The 15,279-nt window shown below is 42.3% G+C and overlaps 2 protein-coding genes and 1 long non-coding RNA gene across 6 annotated transcripts in view; 1 reads left to right on the forward strand and 2 right to left on the reverse strand.

Moving 5' to 3' along the window:
* PPIG (peptidylprolyl isomerase G) overlaps positions 1-1,399 on the forward strand; it is a 28,583-nt gene extending 27,184 nt beyond the window's left edge. For all 3 annotated transcript variants that reach the window (XM_075153160.1, XM_075153159.1, XM_075153161.1), the window contains one exon: positions 124-1,399. In XM_075153160.1, the coding sequence (XP_075009261.1) occupies positions 124-1,243 (1,120 nt within the window). In that variant the 3' untranslated portion in view covers positions 1,244-1,399. The remainder of the gene's footprint in view (positions 1-123) is intronic.
* Positions 859-2,564, reverse strand: LOC142083583 (uncharacterized). Its single transcript, XR_012674089.1, has 2 exons — positions 2,339-2,564; positions 859-1,836 (listed from the first exon to the last, which is right to left on the reverse strand). It is a non-coding gene; the product is annotated as an uncharacterized LOC142083583 (long non-coding RNA).
* Positions 2,565-7,324: 4,760 nt separating this feature from the next.
* Positions 7,325-13,976, reverse strand: LOC142083580 (cilia- and flagella- associated protein 210-like). Of its 2 annotated transcripts, none has more exons than XM_075153179.1 (8): positions 13,856-13,976; positions 13,527-13,683; positions 12,439-12,595; positions 11,270-11,409; positions 10,783-10,975; positions 10,297-10,461; positions 9,731-9,835; positions 7,325-7,734 (listed from the first exon to the last, which is right to left on the reverse strand). In XM_075153179.1, the coding sequence occupies exons 2-7, from the start codon at positions 13,622-13,624 to the stop codon at positions 9,758-9,760; spliced, it is 831 nt and encodes a 276-aa protein (XP_075009280.1). In that variant the 5' UTR covers positions 13,625-13,683; positions 13,856-13,976; the 3' UTR covers positions 7,325-7,734; positions 9,731-9,757. The 2 variants fall into 2 exon arrangements, with proteins under 2 accessions (XP_075009280.1, XP_075009279.1); XM_075153178.1 differs by having other exon boundaries at positions 13,527-13,680; positions 13,856-13,950.
* Positions 13,977-15,279: the final 1,303 nt, after the last annotated feature.

A 15,279-nucleotide genomic window follows, 5' to 3' on the forward strand; every position in this document is an offset into this window, starting at 1 on the left:
TATTAATATAGATGACCTAATGCGACTTAAGTTTCAGTTGTGAAGCTGTCTCACTTCTGACTTAATTTTTCAGAGTGGAGGGGATTCAAAACATTTTAAAAATTGTATCTTTCTCTCTCCAAGGAGTGAAGTAAATGAAAACAAGAAAGATAATCAGAAAAGCCCAGGAAGAGGAAAAGAGAGAAAAATATCAGACCACAGGCAAGTTTCTGAAAGTCCAAGCAGAAGAGGGGAAAAAGAGAAGAAAAAAGATCACAAATCCAGCAGTAAAGACAGGGAGACAAGAAGGAATTCAGAAAAAGATGACAAGCATAACAAAAGCAAGGCCAAGAAAAGAGCTAAATCTAGAAGCCATAGTAAAAGCCGAGAGAAATCAAAAAGTAGAGAAAGAGACTCTAAGCACAGTAGACATGATGATAGGAGAATAAGATCAAGGAGCAAAGAGAGAGACCATGAAAAAGGTAGAGAAAAAGAAAAGCGCTATGATTCTAGAGGGAGAGATAAAGAAAGAAGTAGGAGCAAGGACAGAAGTAAAAGAGCAAGCTCAAGAAGTAATGAACAAGACCATAGGAAGAGTAAAGACAGGGAGAAACGTAAGTCAAGAAGCAAAGAGCGTGAGCATGCTAGAGGAAAACATAGTTCCAGCAGTAGAACAAGGGATCGAAGCAAAAGCCGAGATAGGGGTAGGAGAGGAAGGTCGAGAAGCAGAGACAGAGATCGCAGTAGAAGTAAAGACTATTCAAGGAATAGAGATAGAGAAACAAGAAGAAGAGGAAGATCAAGAAGCAGAGAAAGGAGAGGTACACCAGATAAATACAGAGGAAGAGAAAATAGAAGGAGGAGGGAATCAAGGAGCTCAGAGAGGGAGGAAAGTCAAAGCAGAAACAGAGAGAGGTATTCCAATAGAGAAAGTAGAAGCTCATATAAGAGGAATGATACCGAAAGCCAAAGGAAGAGGCGTTCAAAAAGCCGTGAAAGTAGCAGTCCTGAATCCAGTAAAGATAAGAAGTCTAGTAGAGATCAGGATAGAAGTCCAGACTCAAAAAAGAGACCAAGTAGCAAAGAGAGAGAATCAAAAAAATCATATTCACGCAGCAGTAAAGAAAAGGAGAAGACCGGATCCTCAGCAGAAAAAGAAATAAACCAAAAATCAAAGAGTCAGGAAAGAGATCATGCCCCTAGCAAGGATAAAAAGTCTGATCATGAAACAAGTCCTGGAACAGATGACGACAGGCATGGATGAGTTTGTGGACTTAATGTTTCCATTGTCTCAAAATTTTAGAGACATTTTGGGGAACGCCTTTTTTTAAGATGTGGACTTCAGTTTGGTCTTTTGATAATCTAAAACCTGGATCATTTGTACTGCTAAAGTTTTAATAAACTTGAAATGAAAAATGAATTATATGTGTAATACAGTGTGCTGTGTTTTAAATATTTCATTGGTTTATGTATCCTTCTTGTGCGTTGGCAGCTAGAAAGGTAACTTCTATGCTGCATTTATTTTTTACCTGATGAACTTAGTTTAGTGCAAACTGGCTGCCTGTGAAGAAGTTTGTTTCATGTGTGAAGAAGAAAGCTGCAAGTATACTACATGTCATCTTAAAGCTAGGAGAATGTTGCAAGGTGTCCGTCACTCCAGTGTTGCTACATCTGTATTTCAATAGGTATAATCCTAAGAAAATTAACTTATAGAGGAAAATTACATTGTTTTTTTTTGTAATCACAAAGTGAATTAATTTAAGTAAATCTTCACTGTTTGTACTTCCATCACTACCAACGGTAGAATTCATTCATGCTGTAAAGCAGTCATCTGTGTTTGGGAGTTCTTCCTTTGTCCTAAAAAAAAAAATTTTTTTAAGTGCTCATCAGTGTAATTTTTTCCCTGTAACTTCCTTTTTCTGTTCCATGCTTTCATGTTTGTCTACTGGAGAAAATTCAGCTTGGATGCTTCAGACTACCCAGCATCAGTTGTTAATTAATGGATGCACAGAGATGAAACAGATTACCAGAATTTACAGTGGGTGTCGGAATAAGGAACCAGGAAATCCTTTCTACTCTTGCTGCTTCTTAGCAGTCTATGAGAAAATATTGCAGTTCTCCAATACTGGTTTTTGGGATAGTTGAAGCAGAATTTCAAGTAATGTTTTCAGACAGGCTCTTAATTTTTTTTAAAACAAAAATTTGCTTTCCTCCCTGCATCCCCTCATTCTAAAGACTGTACTGTGAATTCCTCCTCATTCTCTACTATGTGTGTGCCTTCCTCAAACCAATTCCCTCCCTTTTCTGCTTTCCCCTCCTGCCTATAGGACCCACCCCTGTTTCTTTGTCACCACCACACCTTCGTATGAAAGAGAAGGAGGTTGGCTTGTGTTGCTGCAGGAGTGCCTGCATATGTACGATCGCCAAAGAGCAGCCGGTATGTGGTAACTTAAAGTAGTGGGCTGAGAGGAGGGCAGATTTGGTACAAACCCCAACACTTCTTTCAGTCCTATTCACACCAAAGGTTGGTAAATCTTGAAATTCCTGAAGAGAAGTGACAAGCATTAATGTAAAGCTGTATCAAAGTGAAACAATGTTTTAATAGTTGATTTTTTGGCAGATCTTTGAGTGTATGACATAACTTGTTCTTACTGTCTTTGTTACGAGTTTGTCAGCATTTTTGGTACATAACTACTTTGTGATCAGTGTGTGTCTACAGCAGATTAGCAGCATTGCTGAAACTTGGCTTGACATTGTGATCCAGACAGTTGTTACTCTAAAGGAAGACAAATAGTTAATGCCTTGAAAGCAAAAGAAAATACAGGATTGTGAACAACATGAGCAACCTTTTCAAGGGAAGAAAACTAGAAGTGTCTAGTGTTACTTTTTAGCAGAATAGTTAGTGGAGCTGCTGTGGAGCTGCTTTGGCTATGAACTTTTTCCCCCCATGTTTTAGTATGAATTTTGCATTGCAGTGGTCATTTTATGCAGAATGTGTAAAAATGTTTCCCAAGCCCATGTGTGGGTGGATGATATAGCTGTTACTTAAGAGAGCTTATAGGAGTGAATCGAAGACCTGTATAGTGGACGTGTTCTGTGTGAAGCCACTCTGAACTCTGACCTTGGAGAAGTTGTAGTCCTATTTTGGGGGACTGTAGTAAGAAAAAGCTAGGAAGTTAGACTTAAGAGAATTGTATGGCAGCTTGGACAAAGGCTTCCTTGGTGCATTTATACTGTGCTATGCATGCCATGTGCTTCAGAGTCTCATTTAAAAACTGTTTGCAATGTTCTTTCATTATTTTTTATGGAGCTGACACGCAGCAAACTATTGCTGAAGAAGTATGTTTGCACTACTGAGAATATTCCTGCTAATACCACTGAAGCTCATATAAGCATGCGAACAAACAAAAAAACTCAATTATATTGACTCCGCTGTAGAAGAGGGGGAATAAATGCAAGCAGTCAGCAATAAGGCAATCCATAGGAATTGTTAAAAAATGTTACAAAGTCTTTAATTCAAAATCTCAAAATCAAGATTATATCCAATTGTAGTTTGCAGTTGCGTGTAACTAGTTATTTCAAAAGATGGACTTGTATACCCTTTCATATGGATTTTTTCTTTGTTACAGTTCAGAAAATTATTTGTACAAATTAAACGAGCTCTAATTCTTTCACAGCACGTTAAAATTCATCTGAGTTGGTGGCACAAAGCTCATTTCCTTGTTTTTAATGTACTTTGTAAGAAGTTGGTTACTTTTAATTGCACATGGGTGGGATACACTTGATCTCTTGATGAGTGCATGCCTTGCCTCTGTCATACTTGATGGTAAATTGTTCTAGTGCCGATCACTTTGTTTAAACTGAAACACAACAATAGCAGTCTTGTAAGAGGGAGGATTTGCCAGATTTGTGCTTTCCTTTAACTGGAAATTGAGAATGCTGATAAAAATTTGGTGGGACTGAAGCACAGTCCCCTGAACAGCAAGATGTCCCCAAGCACCAGTGAGCTCTTGCTGCCTTCTGAGGCACCGACTACCGCTCTTGCTGTCCTGGCAGAGCTTCCCTTTTTCCCAGCCTCACGGTAACCGCGTTGTGCTGTAGTCACAGCGTAGCTCAGTGCTGTCTGCCGTGGGCAGCTGTGTCACAGGTCGTTGGCTTTTGGCTTAGAGAACTGAACTGGAACCATATTTGAAAGCAATACTTATGTGTACCAGAGGTAACCAAAACAGTGCTCGTGGTCTTTCCTTGCGAATGAGGAAAAAAGTAGTACATTAAGGGATAGCTTTTTCTGTCAGTACCCCAGAACTGACCTTACTCCAGAGAATTTGTGAACCTCAAGATTCGAGATAAAACGAGGGCATGGAGTACTGGACTACCTTTGTAAGCATACGTTTAAGTGTATGTACAGGCTTGAAATAATTTCCAAAGGTTAGACATGCATTCTCTGTTGTATTGACAATAGATACTGACATTTTACTAATCCGTACAGCCTATGTATACATGGAATGCTGAATTTAGTTTTGGCAGTAGCTTTCCAAACTATCAGAAAGAGACCGTTATTTGATGTTGGATTTTCTGGGTACTACCATCAACTCAGCAGCACAAATTCTTACTGAGGGTGGGTGGATATAATGTAAGGTTGTGTAGACACTATTGCCTGTAAAGATGTGTTACTGTCTGCTAATTCTTTGATGCAGCCATAGTGTTTCAGTGGTTGCTTTGGTTTTGTTGGGGTTTTTGGGGTTTGTTTGTTTGGTTTTTTTTTTTTTTAAGGAAGGGTAAAAAAAAAGGCTGTGGTTACATTTTAACTCTTTCTTTTCTCTGGTTGTCAAAATTTTAACCTGAAACTTCTCACTTTCTACTTGAAATCCCTCACTACAGACTTTTCTTGCAGCGGTCTTTGTCAGATGCCCTGAAGAATTTGCAGTGATCCCCTAACAATGTCTAATTTGTAATTGCGTCAGTCTGGCAAGTGGATTTTAGATTAATGTAAACATAGAAGCAGCAATCCTTTAGCCACCTTTCCTGGAACTGTTGATTTATTGTTGATTTATTGAAGCAAATAAAGTATTTTTGGGAACACAATTTCTAGGGGCATAGTAGACTCATTGCTTGCCTGAATTGACAAAAATGTATATCCCTGCTTTTAAGACTTTCATTATAATAGAAAACCTAGATATACACATACTATACTTTATCAAAGACCTCTCTTAAATCATCTATATATTCTCTCTCTCTCCAATACTTTAAGAACAAGTTTGTGCGAAAAGGCAGTAATATTTTAGCAGTGGCCATGAGTTGTTTGGTGTTCTTTGTTTTTTTTTTTGGTCAACTTAACCTGGAGGATACCAGTGACAAAATTAATCTTCACACTTCTACAGTCAATGTGATAGAAGTGTACAAAACTGTTACTTGCACTTCCCTTCTTTTGCTGAAAATAGTAATTTTCCTAATGCAGTATTTAACTAAACTATTCAAGAAAATGCATATCAAAAAGTCTGAACTCTGCATTTTGCAAAATTTGAATTTGGTACAATTTTGCAGTTGCTTAGCATAAAACTTTAGCTTTCCATTTTTGTTGCATGTGTACTTTTAGTGTAATTCTTATTTCTTACCCTGGAACAATTCATGTAGTTAGGAACACCATTCTAACAAAACAATATTCACCTGCTTTTTTTTTTTTTAAAAAAGCTATCATACCAAAATAAGTTTTCTAATCTTAGTATGAAATTTCACAAAAGGAATAGCAGTAATATAATAAAAGTGGTGAGTTTAGATAGTAAAACTACATAAAGGTAAAGATACATTTTGTTAAAGAATTAAATTAGTGTCCTTCCTTAATCATAAAGTCATTGTTCAAATGAAACTAGCAGGGCAGTTAACATGAGTAAATTCAGAGGACAGATCTTAAAGTGCTAAATATGCGTATGATTGGTTTTAAATTTATATTTGTATTCATAAAAGTTCTAACACTAACATTAAAAGGACTAAATAAACTCAACTTATGCAGCACCCTGACTTTGAAGTTAGCAGCATGCAAAGCACGTAAGGAAACTTGCTATTTTTGGCAGCAGGTTACACATTTCTACATATCCTGTACATATCCTTATAACTGTATATAGAAAGTAGTCAGCATGTGGCTTTAACCGTAACTGCTAATGAAAAGAATGGTTGGAATGATTGGAAAGAAGTTAGGCCTATTAATTTATGATCAGTGGTAAGAGAAACTAGCTAATAACTGGTTTCCTTCACCAGCTACAAGAATTGTGGTTAATTATACAGGCAGTATTGTGCATGTAGTATTTAGCAGAGTATCTGGAAGCCTTAGTCTTTTGGACATTTTGTAATTTATAGCTCCCAACAGGGAAGATGATCCAGTTGTCAGCTGGCAGAATGAGTTCTTGATATGAAATGTACAACTTCTGTATTAAAGTACTTCTCAGAAATAAATGGTTTTTTGCATATTTGTTAGTGTATTCCATATGTCTGCCATGAGTGCTTCTTGCAGTATTACTTAGTGTCTTCTGTATTTAGAGTAATACTTCTAAGTCATACGGTGCAACCTGTGTGTGTAAATGTGTTTGAGTGTCAAATCTCCAGCCTTTTAAAGTGGTAGTACTGTTTGTACAGGTTTACAAGGTATGGTGATTTGATGTCAGGACACTACCTCTTCAGTTAAACCAAGATCTATATGTTTTCTACTGAATAGTCAGATTTTTATTCCATGCTAAATTGGATGATAGTGTTGAGTTATAGATGGAATTAGAGTTTCTACTACAGAATCACAAATGACAGTCTATTCACTATCTATGTATTGATAACATATATAAAAACACAGCCATGTAATGAAGCTGATCTAGTGTCTTATCACTAATTTTTTTGCTAGTTGCAAACTTTGATTTTGTACTTCACACAAATACAACATTCTTTTGTGTGTGTGTGTGAAGCAGAATAGTTTTCACTAGTTACAGAAGAAATACCTGTTTGGTGATACGAATTTAAATGTAGTGGTAGGACAGCTTACAGTCAGTTTAAAACTGAGTGAAAGAACAAGCTTTGATGAAAATGTCACCTACACCAGTATCCCAGCCTGGCAACCTGGCTGTGCTGGCAGCAGAGCGCTTAGGAGAAAGCAGGAAAGTGCTTTTCCCATTCCCTACAGTCAGTTTAGAAACCTGAGTGCTAGATACACGCGGTCTTGCTGCATATGTCTCTTTCCCATAAAGGATTAGACTCAGCCAGTGCCACAGCTTTCTCCAGATAGTATTTCTATCTTCCATTGCATTCTCCAAAGTAAAATTAAGTACAAAACTGTCACAAATAAAAGGTACACTCAACATGGATCTTATTGTTACAGGCAGATGTTTTTAAACAGTTTACTCAATTTCATTATTTGCTCAGTAAGAATTTTTTTTAAGCCAAAACATAAGGTTTGAATTAAGCCTGGAAGCCCAGCAATACTTGAGGAGTACAGTACAGATGAATTGATAGTTTACTTTTGGCTGTTACCTCCTGACTTCCTAGAAAGTCAATCTACTGCTTTGTTCCATAATAAAACCAGAGTAGTTACAGTACAGTTGCAAGCTATAGCTGAAGCTTCTTGAGCTCTGGCAAATAGCATGCCTTGCCACTTGCTCCAGAGTTAGCTTCAGCTGTTAGGCACCAACAGGTTTTGCAGGCTCGTGTAACTTGTAAGGAGACAGTGGCTAGCTTCTTGTTCCTTAGTAGATACTTCTGTAGTTGTCACATGTATTTCTGAAGAAGAAAGAAACAGTTTAAGTCTTACTATATAATTAGTAACTACGGTGCAATTAATTGTATATGCACTGATAGGTTGTAACTGAAACCAATGCAGAAATACTTGTCCTATAGCAGTAATGTAATACTAAGCTTTACCAAAGATAGTCCAATTTCTCCCTTGTCCGCTATGGCACTGTACCAGTTGCTAGATTGGTATTTCCCAGATCTTAGTAGTCTCATGCCTTTGATGCCGCCTCTGGTCTGCAACCCTTGCTTGCTTCTTCCAGTACATGTTGCTGCTTTCTAACCTTTGCCCGTTTTTCCTTTACATAGAAAAGGAGTCAGACCAGGTGCTACTCATTTGAGGGGGGCAATTACTATTATCTTAACAGAGATGTAATGTTGAATTTTATTGGACCTGCAGTTCTGATGTTCAAGCCCTTCAGAATTGTGCATTTCTCTGGATAATGTATTGGAGATGAGGAAACCCACAGAAAAAGAAAGTGCCATGCTGGTTTATGCAAGACAGTATCAACCAGGTATGAACAACGATGCTTTAAGACTGCTTTCTAGAGATTCGTTTAACAGATTAGAGGGCAGGTTTGAATCATTTCAGGTATCTAGTTCTCAATGCCAAAGGCCACGATACACCAAAACAAAAAGAAGCTTAGACTGTAGTGGTGACAGTGCAGGAGTGTAAAGAGAATGACTATACACATTACAAGTGTAACAAAGCCTATAGCACAACTTCATTTATTTTAAATAGGAAAGAATTAATTTAAGATAATTCCAAAGAAGACATCTCATATAGTCTTGTCACACCTCTGGCCTTCACTTCAACTCTCTCTGAAGTCTTAGCCTTCAGAGGTGAGGGGTTTTTTTGTGTTGGGGTTGTTTTGGCGGTTTTTGAGAGCTATTTATAAGTTGTGAGTTTTCCTTCTCTCAAAGATGCACTGCCAGAACAAGAAGGAAGAATCAGCATCAGAGACAAGGATGCACTGCCAGAACGAGGAAGATTACAGACTAACATGGCACTCTTCAATTCAAGAGATACCAGAAAGGTGTAGGTTAATAACAGGCATCTGAAAGAATTTAGCTATTGAAACAGAACAAATTATTTTTCATTAGTGAACTAAGAAAAAACTATTTAGAGACAATTTCACAAGTTAATTGCCACATCTCTATTTTTTTTAAATACATCATTTCCAAAATCAATTACTCCAAGATAATTGGAGAGAACTCTGTGACTTCTAGTTAATAATGCAGCACCATTAGCATTTATTTTAGGTCAGAAGTGAGTTTTTGAAAAAAGTCTCTTGATTGTTCCTACTTATTGTGCTTTTATTCATATTACAGAACAATGACAAACTGGGCCCTTTTGGATGAAATTTAAACAGGAAGATATGCTCCAACCAGTGATGCGCATTCAGCCCTGACACCAGGGCAGAGCTATTCAAGGCAAAACCTCTGAAACCAAAATCTCTGAAACACATGCATCATGGGTGTCGAGTTCTCAGCAGCAACTTCCTCACTCCACAAATGAGCCCCTTAGGGGCCACGCTAAGTGACATGGGTACAGAGAGTCAGTCAGCTCCACCCAGCCATGTCCTGCTGTCCAAAAACAGCACAGCAGCCCACACCACAGCAGGACTGACCAACCAAGAATACCTGGGTCTGTGCTGGCTCTGAGGAGAATTCTTGGCCCTGCCCTCAAGCAGGGTTTTGAGGGGCATGCAAGCTGTAACACTCCTACACAATGCCAAGTGTTTGCTTAGTCCCTGAGCAAGCTGGGGGCTTGTGTACATTTGGCAGGAGGAACATGGAAGTTGTTACATCAACCATCCCTCCCCACCTCCTCCCATTTTTTTTTTTTTTTAAATACTGCATATGTATACACTCTGCCACTCTTGTAGTTGTCCTAGTTAGGAAGCCCACAGCTTGTTCCCTCCTTGGATGCTTGGAGAGGAGAATAAAAATTATATTCACTAATGGCACTGATTCAGTAACTCACTGTCTTTATCACCGAAATGTTTGGTCTTTATGAAAAGCAGCTTCTCTGAGCACCGTAGTCCAAATCTGCTTGCTTCTCCTGCTGTTTTTTTGCCTGCTTTTCAGCCTAATGAAGAAAAGGGATGTTAGCTGATACTTGTCAAATATCATCCCTTCCCACATCTCTCCCCTGCCGCAACCCCCACAAAAAGGGTACACATTGAGTACATCAGCATCAGCTACTGCTCTTTGGTGACCTGCCCAGAAGATACAAGAAAGCAGTAGTGGCATGGCTGAAAAAACAACATGACATAGGACAGGATGTGATCTGTCATTGTTGATCTCTTTCTTACTACCAGCCCTCCCCCTGACCAGCCTGGAAGAGGCTTCTATTCCACTGCTCTGAGAGGAGGTTGGTCCCCAACATCAGCACCTGCAGTGCACGCAGGTAAAAAAAAAAAAACAAAACGCGTACATCACACCCACAGCAAGCTTCCTCTTTCTCTCCCACCCAGGAGATCTAGTGCTATGCTTTTAGATGTGTGCTTCTTTCTGAAGGGGCTGACAGGGTACAGCTCTTCTACCTACCATTTGCTGGACCTGAATTTTCTGTACTTCCATGTTTGCGTCACGTTGTCTTTGTTTCTTGGCTTTTTCCATTTCCAAGTAGATACGATCTGCTGTCACCCACTGATTATGATCCTTCTCAACCTCTGCTTTTTCCTCTCTCTCCTTTTCCACTTTCATCTTCATCTGTATTTTACAAAATACACAAAAAAGATTAAGCAAGGAGCTAGCCTGCTAGTTTGGAAGTCATACCTTTCAGAAGCAGCCGTGTATCAGTGTTCTGATAAGCACGGTCATTTGGCTGGCCAGTGTCCAAGCCCAGGCTTTTCAGCAGCCCTGGCAGATGTGCACCCAACACAGAAGTGGGAAAGGGAGAGAAGAGCCCAGGAAAGATGTCAGCAGACCTGATGAAGCATGCTGATGCATGGCACCAGAGCCACCAGCTGTGGTCTGGGCCAGGCTCCTCAGCTGGAGTAAGCAGCAGTAAGAACAGGCTAGGTTTCTTACCACAGTGGCTCTGTGTTCAGCAATAGATTCAATGGCAGCCTTTTTTTTTGCTTCTTTCTCTTTGTTTTTCATTTGGTATTCATCTTCTACCTCTGCAGCTCCTCTAGCAAGACGATCATCTTCAATCTTACACACCTCATTCATCTGTGCAGTTAGTTGTTCAAAAGCTTTGTCCTTACGCTCCTCCATTAGCCTGCAAGAGAACATAAGCTATCGTAAAATACCAGGATATCCACTTAGATTACCTGAGGCGCTGCTCCTAACAAAGCCAACAATCCCACTTCTACCCCCAACAGCACCAATTACTACTGGAACTGGTAGACATTTCTTTTGGACTTTCTACTTCTTTTTCAAGTTTTAATTACAGAAAAATTGCTCGTATCACAAAGTTCTGATTTTGCTGATATAAAAATTGAGAGTAACATTTGTCACAAAATTAAATTGCAAGTTTGAATCTTAATGCTGAAAATTGTAGCCCTAGACCCACCTATTAGTCTCTGCATCTTTTTCTCTTGTCAGATCAGCTCTCATTTCTTTTCCTTTAATATAAGCCTTAATCCGATCATCATCATCATCTTCTTTTTGTTTCTCTTCCGCTTTAATTATTTTCTGTTCAGCTACATACTCCTGTTTAAGCGAAAAGTACTTTTATTTTTATGTAGAATGAGATTTTGGAAACATGAACTGAAAAAAACCAAATCTAGCTAAGAGTTCTTCGGTTGTATCAGTGGAGAAGCTATAGAAGATAGCAACCCAGAGCTGGAAGAGAATTCTCATGACCTACTTACCACAAACTACCACAAGAGTAAAATTAGTATGGGGTTACAACCCCAAGCACAGTATCTTTAAGTTATATTCTTTCCTCTACTTCCCCACTGGCTCCAGTTGTACTGCTCCCATCCTATATATCATTCACACAGCAGACTCTGAAGGGCTCAAACAGTAAGAGTCTGTAGAACCATAAAAATGTAAGGCACAAGGCATTTTGTAATCACACAGAAATAGCAGTTGTGAGTATATACAGCTTTTATTGCATATACAAGGTTGGGGACAAATGGGGTAAAATGCATATAATTGAGGTGAGAAGGAGTATGGGGGGGGAAGGCAAGTAGGGTTTCAGTGGGAATTTTCTCCTCTTACTCTCTCACGTGCCATCACAGTACCTCCACTTCAGTCTCCCTGCTCAAGCAGGCATGGGGAGGGAAACGGTAGCTGTGGTAAGTAGGTCTTGACTAATTTTCTAAACATCTCCAATCATTAAAGGAAAGTCAAGTTAAAAAGGTATTGTCATGTTCAGACTGAGGCTATTCGCTCTTCCTGACAAAGAAAAATGGGCTTAAAACAAGCAGGTACATGGAACCTAAATCCAGTTCTCAAGTCAAGAATTGCCTTGCTGTCTATAGCAGACTTTCCATCATAGATCAGTCAAAGCTCAGGTGCCACATTACAACTTCCACGAGGCCTTTCTCAAAAGCACAGAGGAAAGACATGGCCTGCAACTGGCAGGGTAGGCGTATGATCCAATGCTGCTAAAGCTGTCAGCAAACCTCCTGTTGCCAGCAGGCCTATTTATTTGCGGGCCTAATACAACTGTTTTCACTCCAGGCAGCCAAGGTGAAACAAGCATTTTGAACTGTCTGCTTTCCCATTACTTACGTGGTACAGCCTCTGGCGTTCAACTTTTGCCTCCTGTTCCTTTTCTTTTCCTCTCTGAATTTCCAGTTGGTACAATCGGTTCAATCTCTGTATTTGTTCTCCTTCCCTTTTGTCTTCTAGCTTGGCCAGATCTGCCTGATGCTTGTGCTCCTTTATTCTGAATCAGGAAAAGAAGTTGAATAAACAAGCTAGGGACTGCATGAAGTAACGAACAGATACGGATTCTGCACATCTACAGGTACTTTAACAGTAAAAAAACCTGATACTTTGATGTAAAAGTAGAATGGCAGAGATCAAAAACTGAATCACAGTTTTTAAAAGGTAGCTGCAAATCCTTTGGCCAAAGCTCAGTCCTAGTGCAAGGGTGCTGATTAAGCCTATACTAGCAAAAGCAAACATGACCAGCATTTGGACTCAAATATGTGATTGAATTTGATTAGCCTGTTTAATTGTTAGCCCAATTCCTGTACAAGCTGGGCCAGCTAGCTGTCTTCCACGCAGGACCACGGCACTGTGCAAGACATGGCCATGGTCGTCAGCCTGTCCTAGCTGGATGTGTGAATGATTCTGGGCTGGGGGAAGCAGCAATAACAGGGTTTTGCCTTAGGGAGACAAGCCACGTGCTCTCAGTGCCACAATATAGACAGGCTCGTTTAATTTATTTGGATAGACATAGCCACTGGGAACAAGAGACGGTTCTGAAGCTGGAGAACAGAGTCACGGAGGGTGAGGAGAGGTGACAGGTTTTCAGCCTGACCGCAGAGTGAGGAGGATGAGAAACAATGGTTTAAAAGAAGCGAGGCATGCGGCCCCAGGCACGGCCCCCGCCGGGCCCGCTGCTCCCGCCGCGGGAGCCCGCCCCGCCCAGGGCGGAGGCCTGCTCCGCCAGGGCGGGGTCGCCTCAGCTAGGTTAGCCCCGAATCACCCCCCTCCTCTCCTGCGTGCCCGACGCGCCACCCCGCCGCCGGCGCAGGCGCCTCCTGACAGCACGGAGCTGCCCACGGGAAGATTTTTAACCCGAAGCCCGCTCCCCTCCCAAATCCGGAAGGCCCCGCCGCCACCGCCCCCCCAGGCACGGCCGCACCCACTGCGCCAGCTGCTCCTGGGCCACGGCCCGGCGGTCCAAGTAACGGCCGCGCTCCAGCTCTGCCTCACGGCGGGCGGCATCCGGCCCCTCCCGGTCCATCGTCGGCCTTTCCCCGCCGCGGGCCGGCCCAGGGCCCCTCCGGGAAGCGGCAAAATCTGCTGAGAGAAAGAGACGGATCCCTACCGACGGTCCCGGGAAGTCGGGGCTTTTTCTTCTGCCCTGGAGAGGGAACAAAGGCGGCCACCGCCCTCCCCCCGCTCCACGCGGCCGCGGCGAGCAGTGCCCCGAGCCCCGGCCCCGAGCCGCCCCTGAAGGGGAGAAGGGCGTTACCTGGCGGCGCGAACAGCAGCGGAAGACAAAGCAGGAGCGGTGCTTCGTGTGCCGCGGCTCTCACAGCCCACGGTACAGTGCCCCGCCTCGGGGCGTTGCCGGCGGGCGCCGCCCGCTCTTTCAGGCACGGAGGCTCGGGTCGGCCCGGCCCGGCGGGTGAGGCGCCCTCCTCCCTTCCGCGGCCCGGTCCGAGCCGAGCAGCAGAGCAGGCTCGAGCAGCTGCGGTCACCGCGGAGGCCCCGGCCGACCCGGCCACACGCGTGCGGGAGCCGCCCTCCTCCGCAGCCGGTTCGTGACATACCCGTTTCCCTGTAGCGAGGCTGTACCCGGTGAGAGGCTGTACCGCCCCCCTCTGCCTCCCTCTTTCCGCTCCGACCTCGGCGGCTTTTCCTCCCGCTGGTTTGCCACTGCTTTGCGCGGCCGGTGGTGGGGCGTTTTGCCTTGGCCTGGCTCTGTGGGCTGCTGCGTCTCACACGTAACCTTCGCCCCGCCAGGCCTGCCTGTAGCTGGGGTTGTTGGATTGTCGCCTGTATCCATTACCTGACCTTAAAAGGTGACCCCTGCACGCTGTTTTCCCGGAGGAAGGCCCTTGGCGCTGGATGAGGGAGGAGGTCGGTTCTCCCCCTCCTTCCAAAAGAAACTCCCCGAGGAGGTTACTGCTGCACTTGTGAAGTACGTCCATCTTGCATCCAGCTGTTCTACACTGTAGGGGAGGTAAAACCAGCTCTGCTTGGCCCTCAGCTTGCCGGAGGGACCTCACCTCCAGGGTAGCCTCCCATCTTCTCGAAGTCTTGTGCTTTCTTCAAGGCCTGTTACTATCAGAAGCCAGGCTTAGAACCTTGAAGGCACACAAAAGACCCGTTTTACAAACTAAAATATTGTCAAGCATCCTTTTTTTTTTTTTTTAGAACTTGCATCATTTTCTAGTTTGGCCAACAGAGACTGGCGGCTGGGGGGCTGGAACAGAAGGTTGTGTGCAACAAAGCAAAGCTTCAAGTTTCTTGGACTTTGTTTTCAGTGGACCCCAGAATAGGGGGATACCCTGTTTAGAGGCCAGGATACTCATGGAGGAAGTCATTACAGGAAACCCTAACTCTGTCCAAGGCAGGCACACGATGGTAAAATTTCAGCAAAGAAACTAAGCTTAAGGAGTGAGATGTGCGACTTTGGTGTTGGAGAGTAAGTCAGCTGAGGAATCTGAGAAACAATTTTGGATCCAGACCTGTTTACCGCAGACTGAATCATTGTTGGTCTTTTTGAAAGAACAATCCAACTATGTTGTTCTTGTTGCCACGCTCTTTTGGTAGGAGCTATTTACAGCTATATTGGGACTTATTTGCCTCCTAGGTGACCTTTTAAGGGCTGTGATCAAATCACATTCGTATTTTCATATATTATAACTAATTTATAGCGTGACATTTGTG

This window comes from Calonectris borealis, chromosome 6 (genome assembly GCF_964195595.1).
Source record: "Calonectris borealis chromosome 6, bCalBor7.hap1.2, whole genome shotgun sequence".
NCBI lineage: Eukaryota > Metazoa > Chordata > Aves > Procellariiformes > Procellariidae > Calonectris > Calonectris borealis.